This window comes from Musca domestica, unplaced genomic scaffold, assembly GCF_030504385.1.
Source record: "Musca domestica strain aabys unplaced genomic scaffold, Musca_domestica.polishedcontigs.V.1.1 2, whole genome shotgun sequence".
Classification (NCBI taxonomy): domain Eukaryota; kingdom Metazoa; phylum Arthropoda; class Insecta; order Diptera; family Muscidae; genus Musca; species Musca domestica.
In genome coordinates this window covers 15,664,649-15,688,981 of record NW_026712249.1, presented here as the reverse complement: position 1 = coordinate 15,688,981, position 24,333 = coordinate 15,664,649, and the positions used below count along the sequence as shown (strand labels likewise).

Sequence of the window (24,333 nt, the reverse complement as noted above, 5' to 3'; positions counted from 1 at the left end):
GTCATTATTTACCGGAACTGTTTTAAATTCAGTATTTGAAGTTCGTAATGAATACTACAGCCTATGACTGAAAATTGTCTGTGCAGGTCCAAGTCTTCATATAGCCCCCATATATAAGTACTTCCCGATATTCGGTATTTTGATGATTTTAGCGACATTATTTAGCGGAATTGTTTCAAATTTGGTATATGAAGTTCGTAATGGATACTACAGCCTAGGACAGAAAATTGTCTATACAGGTCCAGGTCTTAGTATAGGCGACATATAACAGTACCTCCCTATATTCGGTATTTTGACGATTTTAGCTACATTATTCACCGTTTATTTCAAGTTTCGAATTTGAATATAGTAATGGCTTATGACAAATAATGCCTAGGTCCACGCCGTACAGACCCCAATATAACGGCTTTATTCGGTATTTTTAAAATTTTAACTAAATTTTTTAAGGATTTTATTTTTGAAAAGTTCCAAATTCGTTCCAAATGGTGGAGGGTATTTAAAGTTCGGCCCGGCTGAACTTACTGCTTTTTAACTTGTTTTATCTCACCCTGTATTGTCCATTTTCGCTCCTGACCTGGCACTCATGTAAATATTAGGATTTGTAAAGTTTGCACAAAATTAGTTGATTTTCTCTTGTTCTATGAGGTAAATTATTTTTTATGAAAATTTCGAACTTTTGTGGGGGAGCTACCAGAAGGAGTGGACCGATATTGCCCATCTTCGAAATCGATCTAAGTTTGACAATAAAATTGCGATGTACCAAGTTTGGGTGAAGTCGGATACTCCCTTCGAGAGTTATCGTGCGAACAAACAAACAAGACGGACGGGCGAAAACCCATAGATCGACTCCAAATATCCTGAAACGTCTAAAACAATTATTTCGATGAGCTACATTTTGGCCCTATTAAATGGCTGATTTTATAAAGAATTGAGATTCATTTTTCAAATGTTCTTTGAATTTCAGAATGAAATGTTGATGGTTGCGTTTAGGGTAAGCGATAGAAGAACAGGACCCTTTTTTGAACTAGATCTAAATTTCATAGAAATATTTCCATATGTGAAGTTGGAATCAGATTCGATACTCCCTTCAAAAGTGGATGGACGAAGAATCATCATTAGATGAACTCTAAAAATCCTTAAATGCGTTACAGGCAGATATATAACCTCTCTAGTCGAAGATTCCAAAAACCAAGAGTAAAGCTCAAACGAGATTAATTTTTTTTATAACCAAATGTTCATTTTTTATTATTTTTAATTTTTAATATTTTTATATATATTTTTCTAATTTTTCTCCACATTATGTTACATATCTATCCCATTTTAAAATAAAACTCAACTCAAAATTTTATTTTTAAAAATTATTTCAATTTATTTGTTTTGTGTTTGTTTAAAAAAAAAAAGAAAAAATATATATACAAAATAAAAAATATATAATATAAAAAATAATATTATAACACATACTTCAAAGACAGGAGGAGAAGAAGATTTTTTGGGGGAGAGACTTCAAAACAAAAAAATTGGGAAATAGGAAACGTAGCTGAAGGGAGGATCAATCAAAGGAAACACTAGGAGAAGGATAGTTAAACATTTATTTTACTTAAACTAAGGACAAGGATCAAAATGATGCTACACACTTATAAAGAGAGGGAGAGAGGATAGAGGGAATACAGTGAGAGAGTGCGTTTTGAAGAGAGTAAATTTACGAAATAAAGTAAAGGACTTAGGACAATGGGTAACATTTAGTTACGTTTCCTTAAGGCTAAACGGCCAGCCAATGGACGTTTGGGCTTAGCATCTTCTTTAGGTTCGGCCTCAGCATCGTCGGCGGGTTCATCGACGGGTTCTGGTTTTGTGGGCTTGCCGGCCTTGCGATTGCGGCTCACTAAAATCGAAATGGAAGATAGAATTAATTTTTTTTTTGAAAATGTTTTCCAAATGGAATTCTTGGAAACTTACAAGCTGAATTGGGTTTGCTGAAACCCTTGGCTGGGGCGGGGGCAGCTGGGGCAGCATCTTCTTCTCCATCTTCGGAGTCTTGGCTGACAGGGGCTTTGGGCTTGGGGGCAGGTTTTTCGGCTGAAAGGAGAAAAAGAATGTTTTATATTTTTCTGGACATAGATATCTACAGGCGACAGGTCTATGGGCGAAATCTAATCTATTGTAGGTGTCTATAGACGACATCTATTCTCGTGTAGATGTCTACCTACGACATCTACTCTCCTGTAGATGTCCACAGGCGACATCTACTCCATTGTAGATGTCCAAAGGAGACGTCTACTCTATTGTAGATGTCCATAGGAGACATCTACTCTACAGTAGATGTCTATCGACGACATCTACTCAACCGTAGATGTCTATAGGCGACATCTACTCTACAGTAGATGTCTATAGGCGACATCTACTCTACAGTAGATGTCTATAGGCGACATCTACTCTACAGTAGATGTCTATCGACGACATCTACTCTACAGTAGATGTCTATCGACGACATCTACTCTACAGTAGATGTCTACTGACGACATCTACTCTACAGTAGATGTCTATCGACGACATCTACTCTACAGTAGATGTCTATCGACGACATCTACTCTACAGTAGATGTCTATAGGCGACATCTACTCTCGTGTATATGTCTGTAGACGCCATCTCCCGACCACATCTGTAGACCTACTCGGTCTCTAATTTTTTGGTTTGTTTCTCTCTCTTGCTTACCCTTAGCTTTCTTGGCATTCATTTGTCTGCGCTTCAAGGAGTTCAAGAAATCATCGTTGGAACGGAATGGACGAATGACGGGACCAATACGTTTGGGTGCCTCTGTGGTGGTGGTGGTTGTCGACACATCAGCCTCTTCAGCTTCTTCGCCCTCTTGGCCTTCTTCACCGTTCTCGGGGTAATCGCCTTCTTCATCTTCGCTGGGATTGACGGTGGTTGTTGAGGTCTTGGTCAATTTACCTGGTGGACGTCTCAGACCACGTTTAGCATCATCAGCCATTGTTGTGCTCAAGCAGCAGGCCAAAGCGAGGATAACAAAAAGTAGGGTGCTAAAGAGAGAAAGAGAAGAAAAAAATAAAAAAATAAGTCTCTTTTTATTAAAAAAAATATTTTTGTCTATTATTAGCCAATTTCGGAGAGTTTTTGGATTCAAACAAAAATATTTTTTGGGAACAGTGTTGGCATGCTTGTTTGGGATACCATAGTAGTTTGTTTTTGTTTTTTGGTAGAAAATTTTGAATTTGTTGACATGGTTAGGGAATGTCTCAAAAAGGGGAATTTAGAAATTTATTTGGAGAGATTTAAAAAAAACATTATAAAATTTTCTAATTTTTTTAACTTTTAGAAGTTGTCAGAAAAAATTTAAAATATGTGAGAGAGATCTTTTTAAATTTATTGTTTTCAAGGGTTATTAGAATTTTGGAAATATTTTTAATGGCTTCAAAAGCCTTATGATCTATTAAAATATATTGGGGAGATTAAAAAAAAAATAAAAAAATATATTATTTTTTTTTAGATTTCCTGAATTTTTCAGAATAAAATGGGGAAAGATTTTAAATTTATTTATTATTTTTTAATTTATTATTATTATTATTATTATTATTATTATTATTATTATTATTATTATTATTATTATTATTATTATTATTATTATTATTATTATTATTATTATTATTATTATTATTGTTATTATTATTATTATTATTATTATTATTATTATTATTATTATTATTATTATTATTATTATTATTATTATTATTATTATTATTATTATTATTACTATTATTATTATTATTATTATTATTATTTGTAGTGCTATCAGATATATATTAAATTATCAAGTTATTAAAAAATGATTTTAAAAATATTATTTTTTTTATTTTTAGAAGTTGACAGAAAAAAATTAAAATATGTGAGGGAGATTTTTTTAAATTTATTTTTTTCAAGGGTTATTAGAATTTTGGAAATATTTTTAATGGCTTCAAAAGCCTTAAGATCTATTAAAATATATTGGGGAGATTTAAAAAAATAAAAATATATATATTTATTTTTTTAGATTTCCTGAATTTTTCAGAATAAAATGGGGAAAGATTTTAAATTTATTTATTATTTTTTTAATTTATTATTTTTATTATTATTATTATTATTTTTATTATTATTATTATTATTATTATTATTATTATTATTATTATTATTATTATTATTATTATTATTATTATTATTATTATTATTATTATTATTATTATTATTATTATTATTATTATTATTTTATTTTTTTATTTATTTATTTATTTTTTTTTTTTGTTTTTGAATGGCTATCAGATATATGTTTATGGTAATTTGGGAATATTTTTAATGGCTTCTAAAGCTTTGAAGTCTTTAAAAATATATTTGCAGAGATTTAAAAAAAAATATAAAATTATTGAAAAATTATTTAAAGGCCGGAAAAAAAGATAAAAATACGGGAGATTTTTTTAAATAAATAAAATATTTTTAATTATTTTATTTTTTTTATTTATTTATTTATTTATTTTTTTTTTTTTTTTGAAGGGTATCAGAATTATAGTAATGGTTATTTGGAAATAATTTTAATTGCCTAAAAACAGTAAGGAACTCCTTGTATGAAGCCACCTTGAGTAAACAAAAGACTTAAGCAACAAACTTGTTTTAAAAATCCCTACCGGTTTTGTCGCGCATTCTCTGTAGACATGTGTATGGACATGTACGTAAGTATGTGTTCGTGCGTGCTCGTTTGTTACATTTCTGCCTGCCAAGTCCTTTCCAATAAAAACTTACAATAACAACAGTTAATTTGATTACTCAAGGACGTTGAAAAGACCGACCTGATATTAAAGCCGATTTTTTTTTCAGCAAAAAAAAATTAATCTGGTTTTTGACAGCAACGTCGACGACAACGCCTGCCAAAGGCGTCAGATTTAACACACTCATGCGGCAGCTTCACCGCAGCCAGCATATGTTCCTCTGTTCGATACTAAGGTGAAGGGGGGAGCCGCAATTGAAACACCATCTGACCGTCCGTCTGTCGTTTTGGCCATTAAATCTGAACGTCTGTTCTGTCTTGGGATTTATTATTGGGTGTTCAAATGCCCTGCCCTGCACTTCGAACACACTCATGCCCAGCCATCATCGTCGTCGAGTCAAGTATTATGCAAAAATGTTCAAACCGGTTGGCAAGCCGACTGCAAGCTGGCTTGTAAGTTCGCCAGGTTTTGCGAATTGGCCAGCATTTTGATTGAACAGAATCTAACTGCATATTTTGCAAAAAAATCGCATTCATAATACTACTCGGACTTAATCAAGCTGTAAGAAGTAGAAATCAACTACTAATCTCCGCACACACACATGTGCATGTATGTGTATAAATTACAAACAACCTGTAGTAGTGGCAAAAATATGCATAACAACAGCCATAGCTGAGGTGAGTATTTCTATTTCTTTATTTATTTACAGTTATGGCTTAAGTCCATGTGTGCACTGCTGCACATTGCAAATTAGTTTCAATAAAAAACAGAATTCTGTTAACACATGTACCCAGTGGTGCATGGAACTAGTAAGGAACTAAAAATTTGAGGATAGATAAAAGGAGAATTACTCTTTTTTTATTTATTTTTTTTTTATTCGCCTACTAAAGTCCTGTTAAGGGTCCTTAGTTCTCAGGCCATTGGAATACCTTAATGCCATTTTCATGCATTTTTTAAAGAATATTTTTTTAGGAAATTTTTTATTATTTTCTTCTGGTTTTTCGTTTGGATTGAGGTTAGAATTTTAAAAACAGACGAAATTGTTGTTTTTTATTATTTAATTTTAATTTCAATTTTTTTTATTAATTTTTCAGTAATTTCTATTAATTTTAATTAATTTTTAATTATTTTTTAATTCATTTTTAATTAATTTTTAATTATTTTTAATTTATTTTAATTAATTTTTAATTAATCTTTGATTAATTTTAATTAATTAAAATAGTTTTTTTATAATTTAATTTTAATTTCTTTTTTTATTAATTTTTAAATAATTTTTAATTATTTTGTTAGTAATTTTAAATAATTTATAAATTAATTTTTAATAATTTTTTAATTAATTTGTAATTAATTTTTTAATATAATTTTTGTGTTGCTTAATTCACTTTTAATTAATTTTTAATAATTTTTAATTAATTATAATTAATTTTAATGAATTTTTAATCATTTTTTAATTAATTTTAATTAATTTTAATTAATTTTAAATAATTTTTAAATTAATTTTTAAATTAATTTTTTTCATTTCCATTTCATTTTTATTTAATTTTTAATTATTTTCTTTTTAATAAATTTTTAGTTATTTTTAATTATTTTTCAATTACTTTTTAATTCATTTTTTAATTTAATTTTGTGTTGCTTAATTAATTTTTAATAATTTTTAATTAATTATAATTAATTTTAATGAATTTTTAATCATTTTTAAATTAATTTTAATGAATTTTTAATTAATTTCAATTAATTTTAAATAATTTTTAAATTAATTTTTTTCATTTCCATTTCATTTTTATTTAATTTTTAATTATTTTTTTTTATTTTTTTTTTAAATTAATTTTTAGTTATTTTTAATTATTTTTCAATTACTTTTTAATTCATTTTTAATTAATTTTTTAATTTAATTTTGTGTTGCTTAATTAATTTTGAATAATTTTTAATTAATTATAATTTAATTATAATTAATTTTAAATTAAGCTTAATTAATTTTTTAATTTTATTTTATTTATTTTTAAGATGTCAAGGAAAAATCTTGGAGAATAATTTTTTTTAATATTTTAATGGACCAATGGATTGCAAATATTCTGCATTTTTTTTGCATTTTAATCGTGATTTTTTTCTTTTTTTTTTTTTGAATGTTATTTTATAGTCACGTAGTTAAAAAAATCCAGATTTTAAAACGAATGTTGTTTGTTTTTTTAATTTTTCCCCACAAAACTTTTATTCTAACCACAATTCTTTAGTAGCCCCAACTAGTGACATGCTAAGTAACACGGATACTACGACCACTTTCCTCACAAATTGCCATTGCATTTACAAAGTATTTGGGTGATTTTAGACGTCAGTCGTTGCGAATGCATTCTTATAAATTCTGTTGCCAGTTTCTTTGGCGAATTATAATCGATTTTTTTCTATGAAATTCTTAAGAGTTGTTAAGCCATAGCTGTTCTTGCTGCTGCTGTTGCCGTTACACTTGGTGTTAAGTTATTTTTAGCATTTGAACTGAACTTAGAGCAAAAGTAAAATTTATTGCCAATATTATTATTAACAAAGTCCAAAGACCATAAAAATATTTTGGGGTAATTTTTTTGTTTGGCTTTTTTTTTGAAAGTGACATTGTAATAATATTTCTGCGCCAGATGAGTAAAACAATTTAGCTTCAATTTTGTTATTGAAAAAATTGACCTCTTGTGGGGGATGTACCAGAAGGGATGGCCTGATATCTACGATCTTCACAACTGATCTAGTGTTGAAAGAAATATTTCGATGTGTTGAGTTTGGAAAAAAATCAGACAGTTACTACGATTTCTTAATGAGAGATTAAAATTTCGAAATTTTGACCCTTTGAGATCTTTTGGTAATAAAAATATTGAGGGGTGTAAAATTTGAAGAGAATTGGGTGCTTACTTCGTATTTTATAGGAGATAAAATTATTAAAAAAATTGACCCGTTGTTGCGGAGGTACCAGTCCATCTTTACACCAGATCATATGTTAACAAAAAAAATATGGGGATATGTGAAATTTGGAGAGAGTCTTCTTTCATAATTTATAAGAGTTTTAGATATTTCAAATGGTGACCCTTTGTGGGGGAGATACCACAAGGAGTGGTTCGATATATCCCTTATTCACATCTGACCTGACACTGACAAAAATATTCGGACTTGCAAAGTTTGCACAAAATGCTCTGTAAGGTAAATTGTCTTCTGTGGAATTATTGACCTTTTGTGGGGAAGGTACCAGGACGCGTAGGTCGATATTACCCCATCTCTGAACTCGATCTATGTTTTACAATAATATTACGAAATTTGAACCACATTGGCTAATCTCTTCGAGAGTTATCGTTATCACACCAGCTACAAATATCCTGGAAGAGTTTTAGTCAAAATGGACCAAACTATTTTGGACGTATCCAATGATATAAACCCTCTGCTGTCACATGACTGAGGCTATAAAAATTAGACACGTATATCGGCGTTTTGGAAGTTTATATCGTAATTTAACCAAAGTAGGGCGGGGAGATTCCGTCCATTCTTCCCTACATGTTTGAAAATATTCGATATAGTGTCTTCGGCAATATTACTGTAAAAAATCCGGGGAATATTTTTTGTGAAAAAATTTAATACTCATTCGATTTGAAATGTTACAGAAGTATTTATGCTACAGAAGTTTGATGATAGTTACAGAAGTAGTTTCACATGGCGCCCAATGTTAGCCATCATCAAATATTAACCAAGTGCGCTGCAATTTAAGTATTCCTACAACCTTTGTGTGTAATTTTCTCTGTATGAAAATATTTGCTTATTTCACAAATTGGAAACTAGTGTCAAATGGCGCCCAACGTGGGTCCCGTGCAACATATATTTTATTATAATAGTAGTTTTACTATTTTATTTTACAACATTAAACTCTTTATTTGCTGAAGAAGCAAACTGTTTATCAGAAGAAATGAAATGAAAGCTTATTTCAACATATGAAAACTGGTGATGAATGGCGCCAAACGTGGGGTTTCGTGCAATGTTTTTTTTTTATTTTACATTAGTAATTTTACTATTTTTTTTTACAATAGTAAAACCTTTATTTGATGAAAAAGCAATCTGTTTGTCTGAAGAAATGAAATAAAATATTATTTGAACATTTGAAAACAAGTGATAAATGGCGCCCAACGTGGGGTCCCGTGCAATGTTTTTTTTTTTTTTTACAATAGTAAAATGTTTATTTTACAACAGTCAACAGTCTTTATTAGAAGAAAACGAAAACTATTTTTTTTTTTTTTGAAGAAATGAAAAAAACTTGTTGGCGCCCAACGTAAGTCAATTATTATAGTCTCTTTGCATAAAGAGAATTTTGCTCACATTCTGGTAAGACTCTTTTCAAAATCAATTAGTGACAAAATTATAATTTTTTTTCCTTTAACTTTGACCAAAATAATATAAATGACTTTGTGTGGCGCCCAACGGAGGGCCAATGCGTGTTATTACGAAAATTAATTGAACTCATGGTGAAATGTCAATTCCAGGAATGATAAGCTGAAGAAGTTTTAATTATGTATGGTTGATTTGAAGAAAAATGGGAAATAAAAACATAAACACATGGACCCAGCCATTTTAAGGCTTTTTAAAGATGGCACCCAACACCCAGTCTCATTGATTGGCTGCAATTTCCGTTAATATGAGCCTTTATGTAACCACATAGCTGAGGGTATAATAAAAGTTGAACATTGACTTTATATTTATCAAAAATTCTAAAATTATAGAAAAATTAGGAATATATCTCCAACACTTCAAAACTGCAGAATTTTAACCACAAAAAAAAAAAAATCAATCATCAGTGACTTTTTTTTTAATTTTTTTCCAGAATTTATTTAATTTATTTCTTCTTGTCATACATTTGAAAAAACATTTTGAAGAAAATTGCGAATTCTTTGGGTACATTGAACCCTTGTCAAGAAGAATCCATTTTTTCACAGCAGGCAGCAGATTAATTTGAGCAGAAATAATGAAGCATAATCATATTTTCTTGAAGTGCATTAACCTCAAGCCAAAAAAAGCCATTAATTTCAAAGCCAAAACCATTTGAAACGTAATTATGTAGATAATTTGGTCTTCATGTGAAAATTAGCACCCTGTAGCAAAATTCTGAAAATAAAAATAATTATGTTTTCTACGCCATCAATAACCTGGCAATTTCGAAGAAATAACAAAATAACCATGGGATAACAAAAAATAAACCTCAACTCTATTTTGTTTAAAAGTTAACAATTAACAAATTTCATAATTTCATTTTGAAGAATATTCAATGTTTCTAGAATATTTTTTTTTTTTTTTGGAATATTGCTGAGATAACATAATTCGCATTTAAATTACTAGAAATGTCAGAATTTCCAAGAAACATCATCATCATAAATAGTAATTAATTCTATTTCAAAAAAAAAAAAAAATAGATACTCAAAAAACCAATTTCGTTTTCAACAACCAATTCTAGTCTTCAAAAAAAAAAATTAGCTCTTCACACAAAAGAAAAAAAAAAAACAACAAAAAATTTCTTATAATCCGTCCAAGTGGTGTTGGTTTGGCGTATGGCATTCTGACATTAAATGGCATTTGGAGAAACAGGTTGGAGTGTTTTTTTTTTTCATTTTATGATAGAAAATAACCGCAAAAAAGCAGTTTGCTTCGAGAAGCCGGGGGAAAAATACCAACAAAAAAAAAATCAATAAAATAAATATCACCTCCAGAACAACCAAAAAAAAAAAGTGAATCTATTGATATTTTGTGAAGTTTGAAATTTGTATCTAAGTCTGGAGCTGGCTGGCTGCTGGCTGATGGCTAATTGTGAAACTTGTCTATACCAAAAATAGGGTGTTATCCAATCGCAAGGCGGAAGTTTTGGCTTTTAAAGCTGTTGTATAACACATGGCATCGTCCCGTTGCTGAGAATGTCTGAGAAATAAAAAAAACTTGCAATTCTGGTAACAGAATTCAATAATGGCCTGGCATGGAGAGTACGCTTGTGTCTTAAGTCTTTTGTTCTGTTCAATCACGTTTTTTTTTTTTTTTGTTTTTTGCAAACAACAACCTATTCCCGCCTTATAAAATACAAACAATACAAAGGCAGATAAGACCTTGATTTCATTATTCAATCATGTGACAAAGCATAATTGCAAAAATATATTAACCAGATATTTGTTATATAATTGAAAAAAAAAACAAGAAAGCTACAACAACCAGACATGAGTTCAAATTGAAAAAAAAAATACCTGAGAAACAACATGTTTCGAATTCACCAGAAAAACGAGGGTGATAAAAATCACAGCGCGTATTTCATGGCTTAAAGTAACAGCAACCAATGTGGGTTTTGAATACCTAAAAGAAATGGCTATTGAGGGTATCATCCAAACCCATACCCATTTTCGAAAAATAGTCACGATTTTGAAACGTGACTAAGACACAGTTAACCGTTAAAGCCATGGATGCCCTAAAGAAAATTTAAAACTTCAAATGCAGTGACTAGGGAATATCCATATTGTAACCCAGTGTAATAAATAACTAATGAAGTACCTGGTTCCATTTGGAAAGTGGGGCTGCATATTTACAGTGAAGTGACCCCAAAACTATTTCGGTTTGAAATATTTTTTTTTTTTAAATCGAGAAACATGCGGATGAATTCCATTTGGAGAGTGGGACTGCATTTTTACAGTGAATTGACCCAAAATAATGAAATAAAAAAAAACATAAAAAAATCGAGACACTTGCAGATGAGTTCCATTTGCAAACTGGGCTGCATTTTTACAGTAAAATGACCCAAAACGATTTCTTTTTATTTTTTTTTTTTTTTTCAAAATAAAAAAATCGTGAAAATAGAAAATAATACACGCATATTATTTTTTTGGGTTAACAACATTCAATCACATTTGTAGGTACATATGTTACGAACATTGTTTGTAATTAGCTGTGAGGGTGTGTGAAATACTTTGGCGATTTATGTGCAATTAATGAAACAAAGGTGTTTGATAACAGATATAAATTGAAGGCGTGCTTGTGTCTTAAGTCTTTTGTTATAACCTCAGCCATATGGCTAACGAGGGTATGTATCATTCAATACGGTCAAAACGTGCCTAATCGAAATAACGATTTTAGACCCTAGGTCTCTTTGGACCAAATCCATTTTGGGACATTTGTTGTCGATTAAGCGATGTCCGTCCAACTGGCTGGCTGCTACGCCCGATAACTCTCAAAGGGAGTATACGATTTGGCCCAAATTTTGTAAATCGTAATATTATTATCAAACTTAGATTGAGTTTGGAGATGGGTAATATCGGACCCCTTCTTCTGGTACCTCCCCCACAAAAGGTGGAAATTTTCAAAGAAAATATTTTGCTGCACAGAAAAAGAAAGGATAATCCAATTTTGCTCCAACTTTGCAAATCTCAATATTTGCATCAGTGCTAGGTTAGGTGTAAAAATGGACAATATCGGTTCACTCCTTCAAGTACCTCCCCCACAAATGGTCAAAATTTTAAATAATTACAACTCTCATAAAATGTGATATGAGTGTCCGATTGTCTTCAAAAGTCGCACATCCCAATATTTATATTAACCCAAAGTTTGGTGTTAGATGGGTAATATCGGACCACTACTTTGCTACCTCCCCCCCAAAGGTCGAAATTTTCAAAGAAAATATTTTACTGCACAGAGAGAGAAAGGATACTCCGATTTTGCTCCAATTTTGTAAATCTCAATATTTGCATAAATGCTAGGTCAGTTGGAAAAATGGACAATATCGGTGCAATCCAGCAAGTACCTCCCCCACAAAGGGTCAAAATTAGGAATAATAATAACTCTTATAGAATGTGCTGTAAGAATACGATTGTCTTCAAATTTCACACATCCCAATATTTTTATAAACCCAGGGTCTGGTGTGAAGGTAGAATATATAGGTCCACTCCTTCTGGCACCTCCCCCACACAGGGTCAAATTTTTAAATAACCATGAAGCTCATAAAACGCAAAATTAACATCCGATGCCACTCAGACTTGGCACATCTTAATATTTCCATCAACATAATATCTGTTAGAAAGATGGTAGAGATCGGACCATTTCTTCCGGTACCTCCTCCACAAAGGGTCAAGGTTTTTCAATAATCAAAACGATTATAAAATCCGAAATAAGCATCTGGTTCTCTTCATATTTCACACATCCCATTAATGCTACTAAAACAAGAATTGCTGTGAAGATGGGATATATTGGTCCACTCCTTCTGGTACCTCCCCACAGCGGGTCAAAATTTGGAAAAATTATATCTATCATGAAATGATGAGTAAGGATCCGACTCTCTTGAAATTTCACATATTGTAATATTGTTACTAAAGAAATATCTGGTGTGAATGTGTAGTACATCGGTCTACTCCTTCTGGTACCTCCCCCACAACGTGTCAAAATTTTTAATAACCAAAACGAAAATAAAATTCGAAATAAGCATCTGGTTCTCTTCATATTTCACACATCACATTATTAATACTAACATAAAATCTGCTGTGAAGATGAGATAAATCGTTCTACTCCTTCTGGTACATTGGCTGAGGTTAACATATGTCGCCATAACCGACTGATAATTTTTAACTTTTTTTTAGTTTTTTATTTCGTACCTATTTTTTATGGCTAAAACAAATAAAAGACATACGATCCCATCTCACCACTGATTCAGGTCAATAACATTTGATTACATTCCCAATTACGTTTCGTACATGATTTTGTAATTAGCTGTGAGGGTGTGTTGTTGCCGAACTACATGCCTTCATACCACTTTAAGGGAGATGATAATCTAAGACATGTTTGTGTCTTAAGTCTTTTGTTTAATTGAACAAGATTAATTGTTTTTTTTTTTTGGCAAAATAGCAAAGTAATGAACGTGGTATATTCGAAAAAGGCCATGAATTCCATTAAACTAGGCAAATGTGTGATAATATCTTTGATAAGGCTAGGTGAGGATGACTTCATCTTTTTTTTTTTTAAATGCTCAATGAAAAAAGGGCATGTACTCTCCTTGAAAAAATGTGATTATGAGATTTGATAAGTTTTACATGTGAAATAGGTTGGGTTTGCCTGCCAATGTTTTTATGTTTTTACTTCATCTTTCCTAAAAAAGGTGTTCGCAGAAAAAAGGGTCACGAACTCTCTTTGAGTAAAAAATAAGATTGAGGGATTGAACTATGAAATGAGTTGGGTTTGCCTGCCAAACCATTTAAAGATCCACGAGATATGATTTTTGCGTTTTTGATATCGCAAATCCAAGCAATAATGCCAAAGTTATGGAGTTTTTAAAATTGGTACCTCTTAGCGTATGATTGTTAATAATTATTGGATATTTCATAGAAATGCTTATAACTCCAATACTACGTGACAGATTTTGAAAATAAAATAAGTTTTGGTTATCTTAGAAATGAGGCTACTTGATATGAAAATCAATATTTAAGTGGCTTCTACTTGGGTATGAAAATATGTACGAGAAATAAGGAGATTATTTTTCCATAGAACTAAACCTCAATAGTTTACGAATTTCTAGTCTTACATTACATCAATATCATGATTATTTAGATATTTGATTTCTATATAATTCGACATTTATATGTTTCTATATATTTAAATTCATTTAGAGATTTGAGTGCAGTTTTTCCAGCTGGAAAGAAATCCAGTTTTGTTAAAAGTAAAAATGTGTCCTGTGTGGGTCCATGTGAGTAATTTTTCAAAACTGAATTAGATGCAGTTTATAAATATAGATTTGTTTTTCCAGACATGTTTAAATTGTCTATATCACTGTCTTTAAAAAATGAAGTGAGATGAAAATATTCATCAGATAAATTTTTTGGATTTTTTTTAATAAAGATCTTTCCTTGGTTCTTTTCCAGAAAAAGATCTTTCTCTCTTTTTTAAATATTTTGATTCCAATTTTATTGGCTTCTTTTTGTTTCTATTTACAAAAATATTTTGATAATCAAAAGCTACAATGCCAAAGTTATGGCATTTTTTCAATAAAATATGCTCCATAGAGCTAAGCGATAAAGCTTTACGAAAATACTATAACTTTAGGCAGCTGTTGATTCGATTTGAAAGATATTTGCATGAAGAATGAAAATATTTTTAGTATATAATTCTTTTTCTTTTTATTACCTTAATTTAATGTTTAGTTTCCAGATTTATTTTTATATAAAACAGGAATACTTTATATTATAATGGTGAGGTCTAATTCGTTTCATTATTTTCTACACAAAAATATTTTCATTTTTAAAATCCAAGCTATAATAACAAAGTTATGGAACTTTGAAAATTGGTACATCAGATCGTATGATTACTATTAATTATTGACTTATTTTACCAGAAATGCTATAGCTCCGGAACTATGTGGCCGATTTTTTAAATGGAATATGTTCCGTATAGCTAAGACATGAAGCTTTAGGATGAATAATATATCTATATGTGGCTGCTAATTGGATTTGAGAGATATGTGCATGAAAAATGGTAAATATTTTACGTATAGGACATTTTTCTTTACATGACCTCAATATCTTTAAATTTTTACCAATTTGACAATTGTTAGGCTTAAAAAAATATTTTATCAAGTTGAACTAGAAGCTAGATTTGAATACAGATAGATATTATCTGATGGTAAGTGTCTATCCTTTGTACATAAAAAATACGAAAACTAGAAAGATAATTTTAGTTTCCATGTTTAGCTTAGCTGTCATAAAAAGGATCGCCTTATAATTTGATAATGCACCCAATAAACTTATTCGTTTCATTATTTCCTACACAAAAATGTTTTGATATTCAAAATCCAAGCAATAACTCTAAAGTTATGGATTTTTTTCTATTGGTACCACAGAGCGTATGATTACTATTATTTATTGACTTATTTTATAGAAATTGCTATAACTCCTGTAATATGAAGCCGATTTTTTAAATGAAATATGTTTCGTATAGCTAAGACATGAAGCTTTACGAAAAAATATGAATTCTTAGTCAGCTGGTCATTGGACTTGAAAGATATTTCCATGAAAAATGGTAAACATTTTTAGTATATGTTTTTTTTTTTTTTTGTCTGACTAATTCGCCAATTGTTTGACATTAAAATGATTTTTCAAGTTGATGTAGAAGTTAGAATTTTATACCGATTGATAATCTCTGGTGGAGTTCTTAAAGTAATTGGCTAATCCATTTCAGACTCTTAAAAATGGGTTTCAGAGTTTAAAAATGTTTAGTTTTAGATCTTAAATATATATCTGAGTCAATTATTTTGTTTTTCTTTTCCTATTTCTTCAAAAAATTTTTTGGAATTAGAGTTGCAGATTCTGATCACTATCTGGGAATGGAATTATTTTTCTTTCTTTTTCTTTAAGAGTCGTATGAATTCTACCCTGTGTAAACCCTCTATTTCCAATTGGTTTTATGGAATTGCCTTTCACTTCATGTGGAAGATTAATGACTTATTTTACCTCGGCCATTATTTCAGGAACAATAACCATTACCCAGTGGCTGAAAAGGGCAATAGACAGTTTACAAATTGACATAAGACACTTGTTGTCTTTGTTGCTATTTCTTTTGTTGGGCCATAGACATTTATCGATCACTGGCATTATTTAATACTTCATCATGTATTTACATATTGACATGTAAAGTAGCAGCCAGAAAAACAAGAAACCTCTCATGCATAATATGTCATTTTTGATTACAAATTACAAATCAAAAACCAACAACAACATATATCCAACATAAGGCAAAAACTCTATGATATCTTTCAAGGTCGTTTGGATCAACTTTAAGAGAAATACAAAAACAACACTGAAAAAGTGACACAAAGTCAGCCGAACACACATGGCTACAGACTCATATTCATATACATATGTATGTATAAAGGCATGCGTGTACTAAGTGGTCAATCGATGTCTTTTCTTCTGCTTCTTCTTGACAATCGATTTGCAGATGTTGGAGACCTGCTAAGACAACAAAGTTGTTTTGGACCACTGGCCAAAGTGCTGGCCAGTGCCAGGCAGGTTGGCTGGCTGCTGGGCCATTGGTAATAGCTCGCGCCATGCTGTATGCATACATCATGCATCAGCTGCCGGTGTTCCACAATATTTTTTGTATTTCTTTTTATTCAATATTTTGAGTTCTCTTAATACGTGTGTGTGTGTTTTTTATCTTTTTTGGCTCACTTTGTGTTATATGTCACCGAGAGAAAAAAATGTACAAAAAAACCCACTATCAAGGATTTCTTTGAAAACCGCTTTAAATGATTATTGATCGCTTGCAGCCCAAGAATGGTAATTTTTTGGAAACACCAACACCATGACCGAAAAAAATATGAATATAAACGAAATAAATTACTGGTAATGTGTTTTTCTGAAGTCACAACTTGATCACATGGTTTTTAGTTTTTTTGAGACAAACCGGTGTCTTGTTTGTATTAAGGGCGGCCGGTTGTATTTGAAAAAAAATATTCATATTTTTGTATTTTTGACACAATAAATTAAATGCTTTTCATGGCAAGATTTCTTAGTTTTATTCCACATTGATTTTTTTCTAAATCAATATTTCAATCATTGTATTATTTATTCAAGGGAATTTGGCAGATATTAATGGGTGATAATAATATTTAATTAATTTTTGTCAAGATTTATTCAATTCATATAAATCTGATATGATTCGTTTGGCCTAGAAGTATTGTTATATGAATACTGCTTTAATTTGTTATAAATTGGTACCAAATTTGGTAACGTTTGTTTTTATTAATGGATTGGAAATAGCAAATGTTTTTATCAAAAGTCTATTCAACTATTTTTTCTATTTATTTTATTTCTGAAAAAAATCGTAAAACCAATGCTAATTTCTATTTCGAATTTTTTTCCATAAAAACGATTAAAATTTTCCTTTACAAAAATATTTTGTTATCAAAAATCCAAGCAATAATGGCAAAGTTATGGAATTTTTAAAATTGGTACCTCAGAGCGTATGACTACTATTAATTATTGGTTTAATTTAAAGAAACTTATCTAATACCGAAACTGTATAACCGATTTGAAAAAAGTGAATAGATTTGTGTAGTTAAGAATTTAGGCTATACGAAAAATAAAAATCAAATCAAATTTATCAATTTTGGATTTTCAAAATATGTTTAAGAAATCGGGAAATACTTTACTTTTTTAATTAACTTTATATTTTCAATGTTTTTTCGTACAATTTTTTTTTTTTTTTTTTTTTTGAAAACAATGTGGAAAGCCAATGCTAATTACAATTTTGAAATATTTCCATAAATACACGTTCAATTTTCCATTACAAAAATGCTTTCTTATTCAAAATCCAAGCAAAAATACCAAAATTATGGAATTTTTTAAAATTAGTACCTCAGAGCGTATGATTAATATTAATTACTGGCTTATTTCAGAGAATCTCATCTAACTTCTAAACTATACAACCAATTTCGAAAATGTGTAGCTTGTAAGAAAGGCTATATAGATATATAACAAATTGTACGTAGATGATTTGGAATTAGAATATATGCTCTTATAAATTGGGAAATATTATGCTTCAATTAATTGGTTATTCCCCCATAATTTTCTCAATAATTCTTAAATTTGGCAGATACCCACAGCCTTTCAATTCCTTTATTTACTTGACAATTAGTTTTTCAAAAATATTTTAATATTCAAAATCCAAGCATTAATGGCAAAGTTATGGAATTTTGAAAATTGGTACCTTAGAGCGTATGACTACTATTAATTATTGGCTTATTTTAGAAAAATTCATCTTACTCCTGAACCATATAACCGATTTTGAAAATGTAAATAGTTTTGTATAGCTAAGAAATGAGGCTACACGAAAAGGTTACATATGAAAATTGTAGCTTTCATTGGATATTTGAAATATTCCTTAGAAATCAGCAAATAAAAAATATGGCTATAATGGTTGTCGATTTGGCAATAATTTCCTCGAGGGAATTGATATCTATCAACACATAACAATTATATTTATAATTTCTAAAAGATTTTTGACCAGATTGACATGATTTTAAAATGAATACTGCTTTCATTTTTTAAAATTTGGTGCAATGTTTCAAAGTATTTGTTTCCATTGATTGGGCTAGAAATATCAAACAATTTATTGAATGTCTATTCCGTTTTGTTTTACTTATTTTTATTTAATTTTTCGTAACCATTTTTTCTTATTTTTATTTCAAAAAGAAAAAAACAATGCAAGTAATAATTTCTAAATATTTCAGTATATAAACATATCGATTTCTTCTAAAAAATCGCTCAGGACTGACTAGCAGTCATTGATAAGGGTTAAGATTAATTTTCAAAATCGAGTATTAGTTCCATTTTCAAAGGCAAATTAAAAAAGACCAGGTATATTTTTATTTATGTCTTATAGCCTCATATCCCAGCTCCACAAAAATCATTTTATTTTCCAAATCAAGCTTATGGTTAGAAAGTTGTCAGAACTTCTCTAAAGTAACCCAAAAATTAATAATAATCATACGCAACGATGCACCGATTTAAAAAATTCTGTAACTCCGATATTTTTGAATGAATTTTAGAATTTAAAGCGTCTTTCCAGAGCTGATCGATTGTATTACAATTACAAAATATTCACCAATCATATTTTCACTATTTACATTTGGAAAATCCAACTTGTTTTCTACAATTTAGATATTCAAGTCATTTCTATCTATTTATTTTTCCTTGGGTAACCAATTCATAGCGCTCTCTATTTAATCTTATAGGCTCACACATAGACTCCACAAAAATAACTTTATTTTCAAAATCGAGCTCATGGTTTAAGAGTTATCAGCATATTTCTGAAATACATCAAAAATTAATAATAATTATACGCAATGATGCACCAAATTTAAAAGTTCTGTAACTCCGCCATTATTCTATGGATCTTCTACATCGAAGGTTTTTTTTTAAAGCTGATCAAGTGCATTACAATTACGAAATTATTTTTTTCATTTCAGAAATATAAAATTTATATTTTGTCGATTTACATTTAGACAAGCTAACTTGTTTTTGTCGACTTCAGATATTCTATATGTTTCTTTTCAAACAAGTGACCAAGGCTCTGTAAATTTTATGTTATAATTTAATATCTAAGCCCCATAAAATTTGCAGAATTTTCAAAATCCAGTTCATGGTTTAAAAGTTATCGAGTTTTCTTTGAATTAACCCAACAATTAATAATAATCATACGCAAGGATGTAAAGAATTTATAAGTTCTGTAACTCCTACATTTCGGCTTGGATTTTGGACATCGAAGGCTTTTTGTAAAGCTTAACGAAAGCAGAAAAATTTCAAATGTTGAATAATGTTATAAACAAATATGAAAATGATTTTAAAGTGCTTTCTCAAACAAGTCTTGTGATAGAAATTACACTGTGGTCGGTATATCTTTATAAAATCTCCGGCATTGTAGCTCATCTACATACACTTTATGGTTATTTAACTTATTTTTATAGACTCCCTATCATATTCAGCTTTTCTACGTAGAGGCTCCGGCACTTTACCCCATCTTTATTAACTCCCCAAATTATTAGCTAAAACTTCACTCAGTTCTATACAGAGATAGGTATTGGAACTCTAAATATAAATGAATTCAATTAACTATTTCTGAATATAAACTCATTCATATAATATGTCTTTAACACGTTTTATTTTAAGTTTTTTTTCTTTTGTTTTAAATACATTATCGTCATCCAATAAGAATGCCGAACAAACTTTAAAAGGACAAGGGTCATTTTCCCATACTAGAAGATTCCATTGTATTCAAGTTTGCCGTTTTTTTCGTTGGCTGTTTAGAGTTTTCTTACTTTGTTGATTTTTTTCTCCTCTTAACTCGTTTTTTTCCTCGTGATAGACTAGAGTGGCGAACTTTTTTTCTTCTAATTTATTGTGCTGTTGTAGTTTCTTTTTGCTTTATTATATCGAGGAAATTTGTCTTTAAATGACGAACGTGTTTGCATTGAGCGTTGTGTTTTTTTGTTTTTATTATTTTTTTCTTTTGTTGTTTACAGTTAAAGGTTAAATATTGCATCATTGCAACTTGTTATCGTGGCGTGGACTTTTATGGAATAAAAGAAATAAATAGAATTTATAAGAAAATATCATAAGATATAAATTTTCATCCATGCTTGAGATGAGAATAGGTGTAATGGAAAGCAGGTTGGGGAGAAAAGGAGTCAAAAAATGTCTCATATAATCTGTCATTTGAGCCCCTCAGAATAATCAAAATGATATTATGGACATTATATCTAGGTACATTTTAGATGTCAGAAAGAAAGGCGGATACGCAAAGGACCCTGGGTCTCAGATAGGGCATCATTAACTGCAGAGGTATTCATGAAATAAAATATTTTCCCTCATTTTTTTTTTTTAATTAATTAATTTTTACCAAAGGGGGTAGGCCGATATCTATCAACTTCACTTCAGATCTTGTGTAGTAAAAAAATTTTGGAATGTGTAAAATTTTAAGAGATTTTGATGATTTTTGATATAATTATTCAAAATTTCGACCCGTTGTACCAGAACGAGTGCCTCGATATATTCCATCTTCACACCTTATCTTGTGCTTATAGAACTATTGAGATTTGTTAAATATGAAAGAATTTTAAAAGAATCAAATGCTCATTTCAGGTTTTATGAGCTTCATGATTATTTAAAATGTTAACCTCTTTGTGGGGGAGGTACCAGAAGGATTGGACTGATACATCCTAGTTTTATTGCAGATCTTGTGTTAACAAAAATATAGGGAAGTGAGAAATTTGAGGATAATCGGACTTTTATTTCACTTTTTCTAAGTGTTATAATTATTCCAAATATTGACCCTTTGTGGGGGAGGTATATGATTGAATAGGCCGATATTGTCAATTTTCGCATCTGACGTAGCACTGATATAAATATTAGGATCTGCAAAGTTTGGAGAATATTTTCTGTGAAAATTTTATTTTTTTGTAGGGGAGGTACCAGAAGGAGTGGTCCGTTCTATTCGTTTTTCTTGCCAGATTTTGTATTAATGAAAATATTTGGATGTACGAAATTTGAGGACCATCGCACTTTTATTTTACGTTTTATAAGACTTATAATTATTCCATATTTTCACCCTTTGGTGTGGAGGTACCAGAAGGGCTCTGACAAAAATATTGGGATTTGCAATGTTTGAACAAAATTGTAATTTTTTTTCTGTTAAAAATTTAGACCCTTTGTTTTAAGTTTTTTTAAGATTAAAAAATAACCTCCGAAAAAATCTCTGCAAAAACATTAATATTATTTAATATTTTTCTACACTAAAATTAAAGAATGTAAAAATTTTTTACTACAGTAACCGATTTTTCCTTAAGATATCGAAAAAAATGCAAAACTAGTATATTATGGAACAAAGCATATAATAATCGATTTGGAAATTTTTTTCGTGTGCCAGAAAACAAAATATTAAAACCTCGAAATATGCCACTTCTTTCTCACATCTACCTTATTTAGTAGTATCTTGGAAAATTTTGGAATTTTTTCATTGTTTAAAAATATTTAGGAGGCAAGGGGAATATATGAAAAAATCTTCAATAATGGGAAACTTGTAAATTTAAAATTCTGGAATTTTAAAAATTTTCTCAATGCCCAAAAAATATTTAAGAGGCAAGGGGAATATATGAATTGTTTCAAATGGGAAAAGTTGGAAATTTAAAATTCTGGATTTTTTGGAATTTTCTCAATACTCAAAAATATATATGAGAAAGAGGGTTTTTTTTGAGACGGGAAAACTTGGGATTTCAATATACTGGAATATCAGTAATAAGGATCTTTATACTGGATTTACAAGTGATAATTTCATTCCAAAATTTTTAATGTGGGAGGGGATTTGGGGATTTCAATTTATTTAATAATATCTTGGAAATTTTTGGAATTTTCTCACTGTTCAAAAACACCCAGGAGGCAAGGGGAATGAATATATGAATTCTTCAATGTGGGAAAATTTGGAATTTTAAAATTCTGGAATTTTTGAAATTTTTTCAATGCCCAAAAAAATCTAAGAGACAAGGGGGATATATTTTTATTTATTTTTTTTTTTTTAATGGGAAAACTTGGAAATGCAGAACTCTGGAATATCAGTAAAAAGGATCATTATACCGGATTTACAAGTGAGAAATTCATCCCAAAACATTTAATAGGGGAGGAGTGGGGGAAGAGGGAAAATAGTTAAGGGAAAGAGTGGAATTTTTAGGGATTTCTATTTATTTAATATTATATTGGAAAATTTGGGAATTTTCTCATTGCTCAAAAATATCTAGGGGAATATATGAAAAAATCTTCAATGTGGAAAAACTTGAATCTCTAAAATTCCGGAATTTTTGAAATTTTTCTCAATGCCAAAAATGCAATTTTTCTCAATGCACAAAAAAATCTAAGAGGGAAGGGGATTTTTTTTTTTTTTTTTGAGATGAGAAATCTTGGAAATTCTAAATTCTGGAATATTTGAAATTTACTCAATACCCTAAAATATCTAAGAGGGAAGGGGAATATATGAATTATTTGATATTAGAACTATTTGAAATTTAAAATTCTGGAATATCAGTAAAAAGGATCATTATTCCGGATTTACAAGTGACAAATTAGTGCAAAAATGTTAAATGGGGAAGAGGGGAAATAGTTGAGGGAAGAGGGAATTTTTGGGGATTTCATTTCCATTCATATTTTCCTTTATTAGCCACAATTTCATAATTGATATTCCCTCAAGTCGATTCGGATAATATATTTTCCACTTAGAAAACAAAAGACTTAAGACACAAACTTGAGTCTAAAAGTTCATTTAATTTAAACTTAAAACTATTTTTTTATTTTATTATTTAAAATTATTTTTAAATTTTTTTTGACACTCACATGTTAAAGAATTTCATTTTGTTTTAGTGTTTGAAGTTATATTCCTTTGTTTGAAAAAAATGTATTAAAAATATCAGCCTTCGGGAAGGTTTATTTTTTCTTTGTTATTTTTTTGGTGTTGAACTCAAATCACTTGGAATCACTTAAAGGGAATTGATTTGATTTGATCGATATATATTTTCTTTGTTTCAAAAAAATATATATTTTGGATGTTAACTTTTTTTTCTGATTTAACTTTTATTCCCAATCACTTAATGTTAACGCTTGGACCTTAAAGCTTGTAAAGCGTGTTAGCTTAGCACAACTTCTTAACAACGACTAATGGCTGATGGTTCGACTAGAGACTCAAGAAAACAATTTGTATGTTTTATGTCTTGAAAACATATTTCGTTTTTTTTTTTCTTCGGTTTGCTTTGCTACGCGGTCTCTGCTTCAGCGCTTTGTGGTCGGCCGCGGCAGCAGCTGGCTGGTATTGGATATTCACTACAAGTTGTTTTGCCGCCTGTCGGTGCGCCAAGCCGGCAGAGCTCACAGCAGCAGCAGAATGCCAGCCAGAGTTGCAGCAACGCCTTAGACATTAACACCGCCATCACCATCATCAATATCAAGCAAATGGAAAAGGAGGAGAAGGGGTGAGCAGGGCAAAATTTAAATTAAAAAAATAAGAAATA

The 24,333-nt window shown here is 29.8% G+C and overlaps 1 protein-coding gene across 1 annotated transcript; it reads right to left on the bottom strand.

The window, feature by feature from the left end:
* Window positions 1-1,343: 1,343 nt before the first annotated feature.
* On the bottom strand, window positions 1,344-23,997 carry LOC101887522 (nucleolar protein dao-5). The gene is made up of 4 exons (XM_005187894.4): window positions 23,663-23,997; window positions 2,713-3,041; window positions 1,957-2,076; window positions 1,344-1,882 (listed from the first exon to the last, which is right to left on the bottom strand). Exons 1-4 carry the CDS (start codon window positions 23,677-23,679, stop codon window positions 1,740-1,742), a joined length of 609 nt encoding a protein of 202 aa, XP_005187951.1. The 5' UTR covers window positions 23,680-23,997; the 3' UTR covers window positions 1,344-1,739.
* Between the last annotated feature and the right edge of the window lie 336 nt (window positions 23,998-24,333).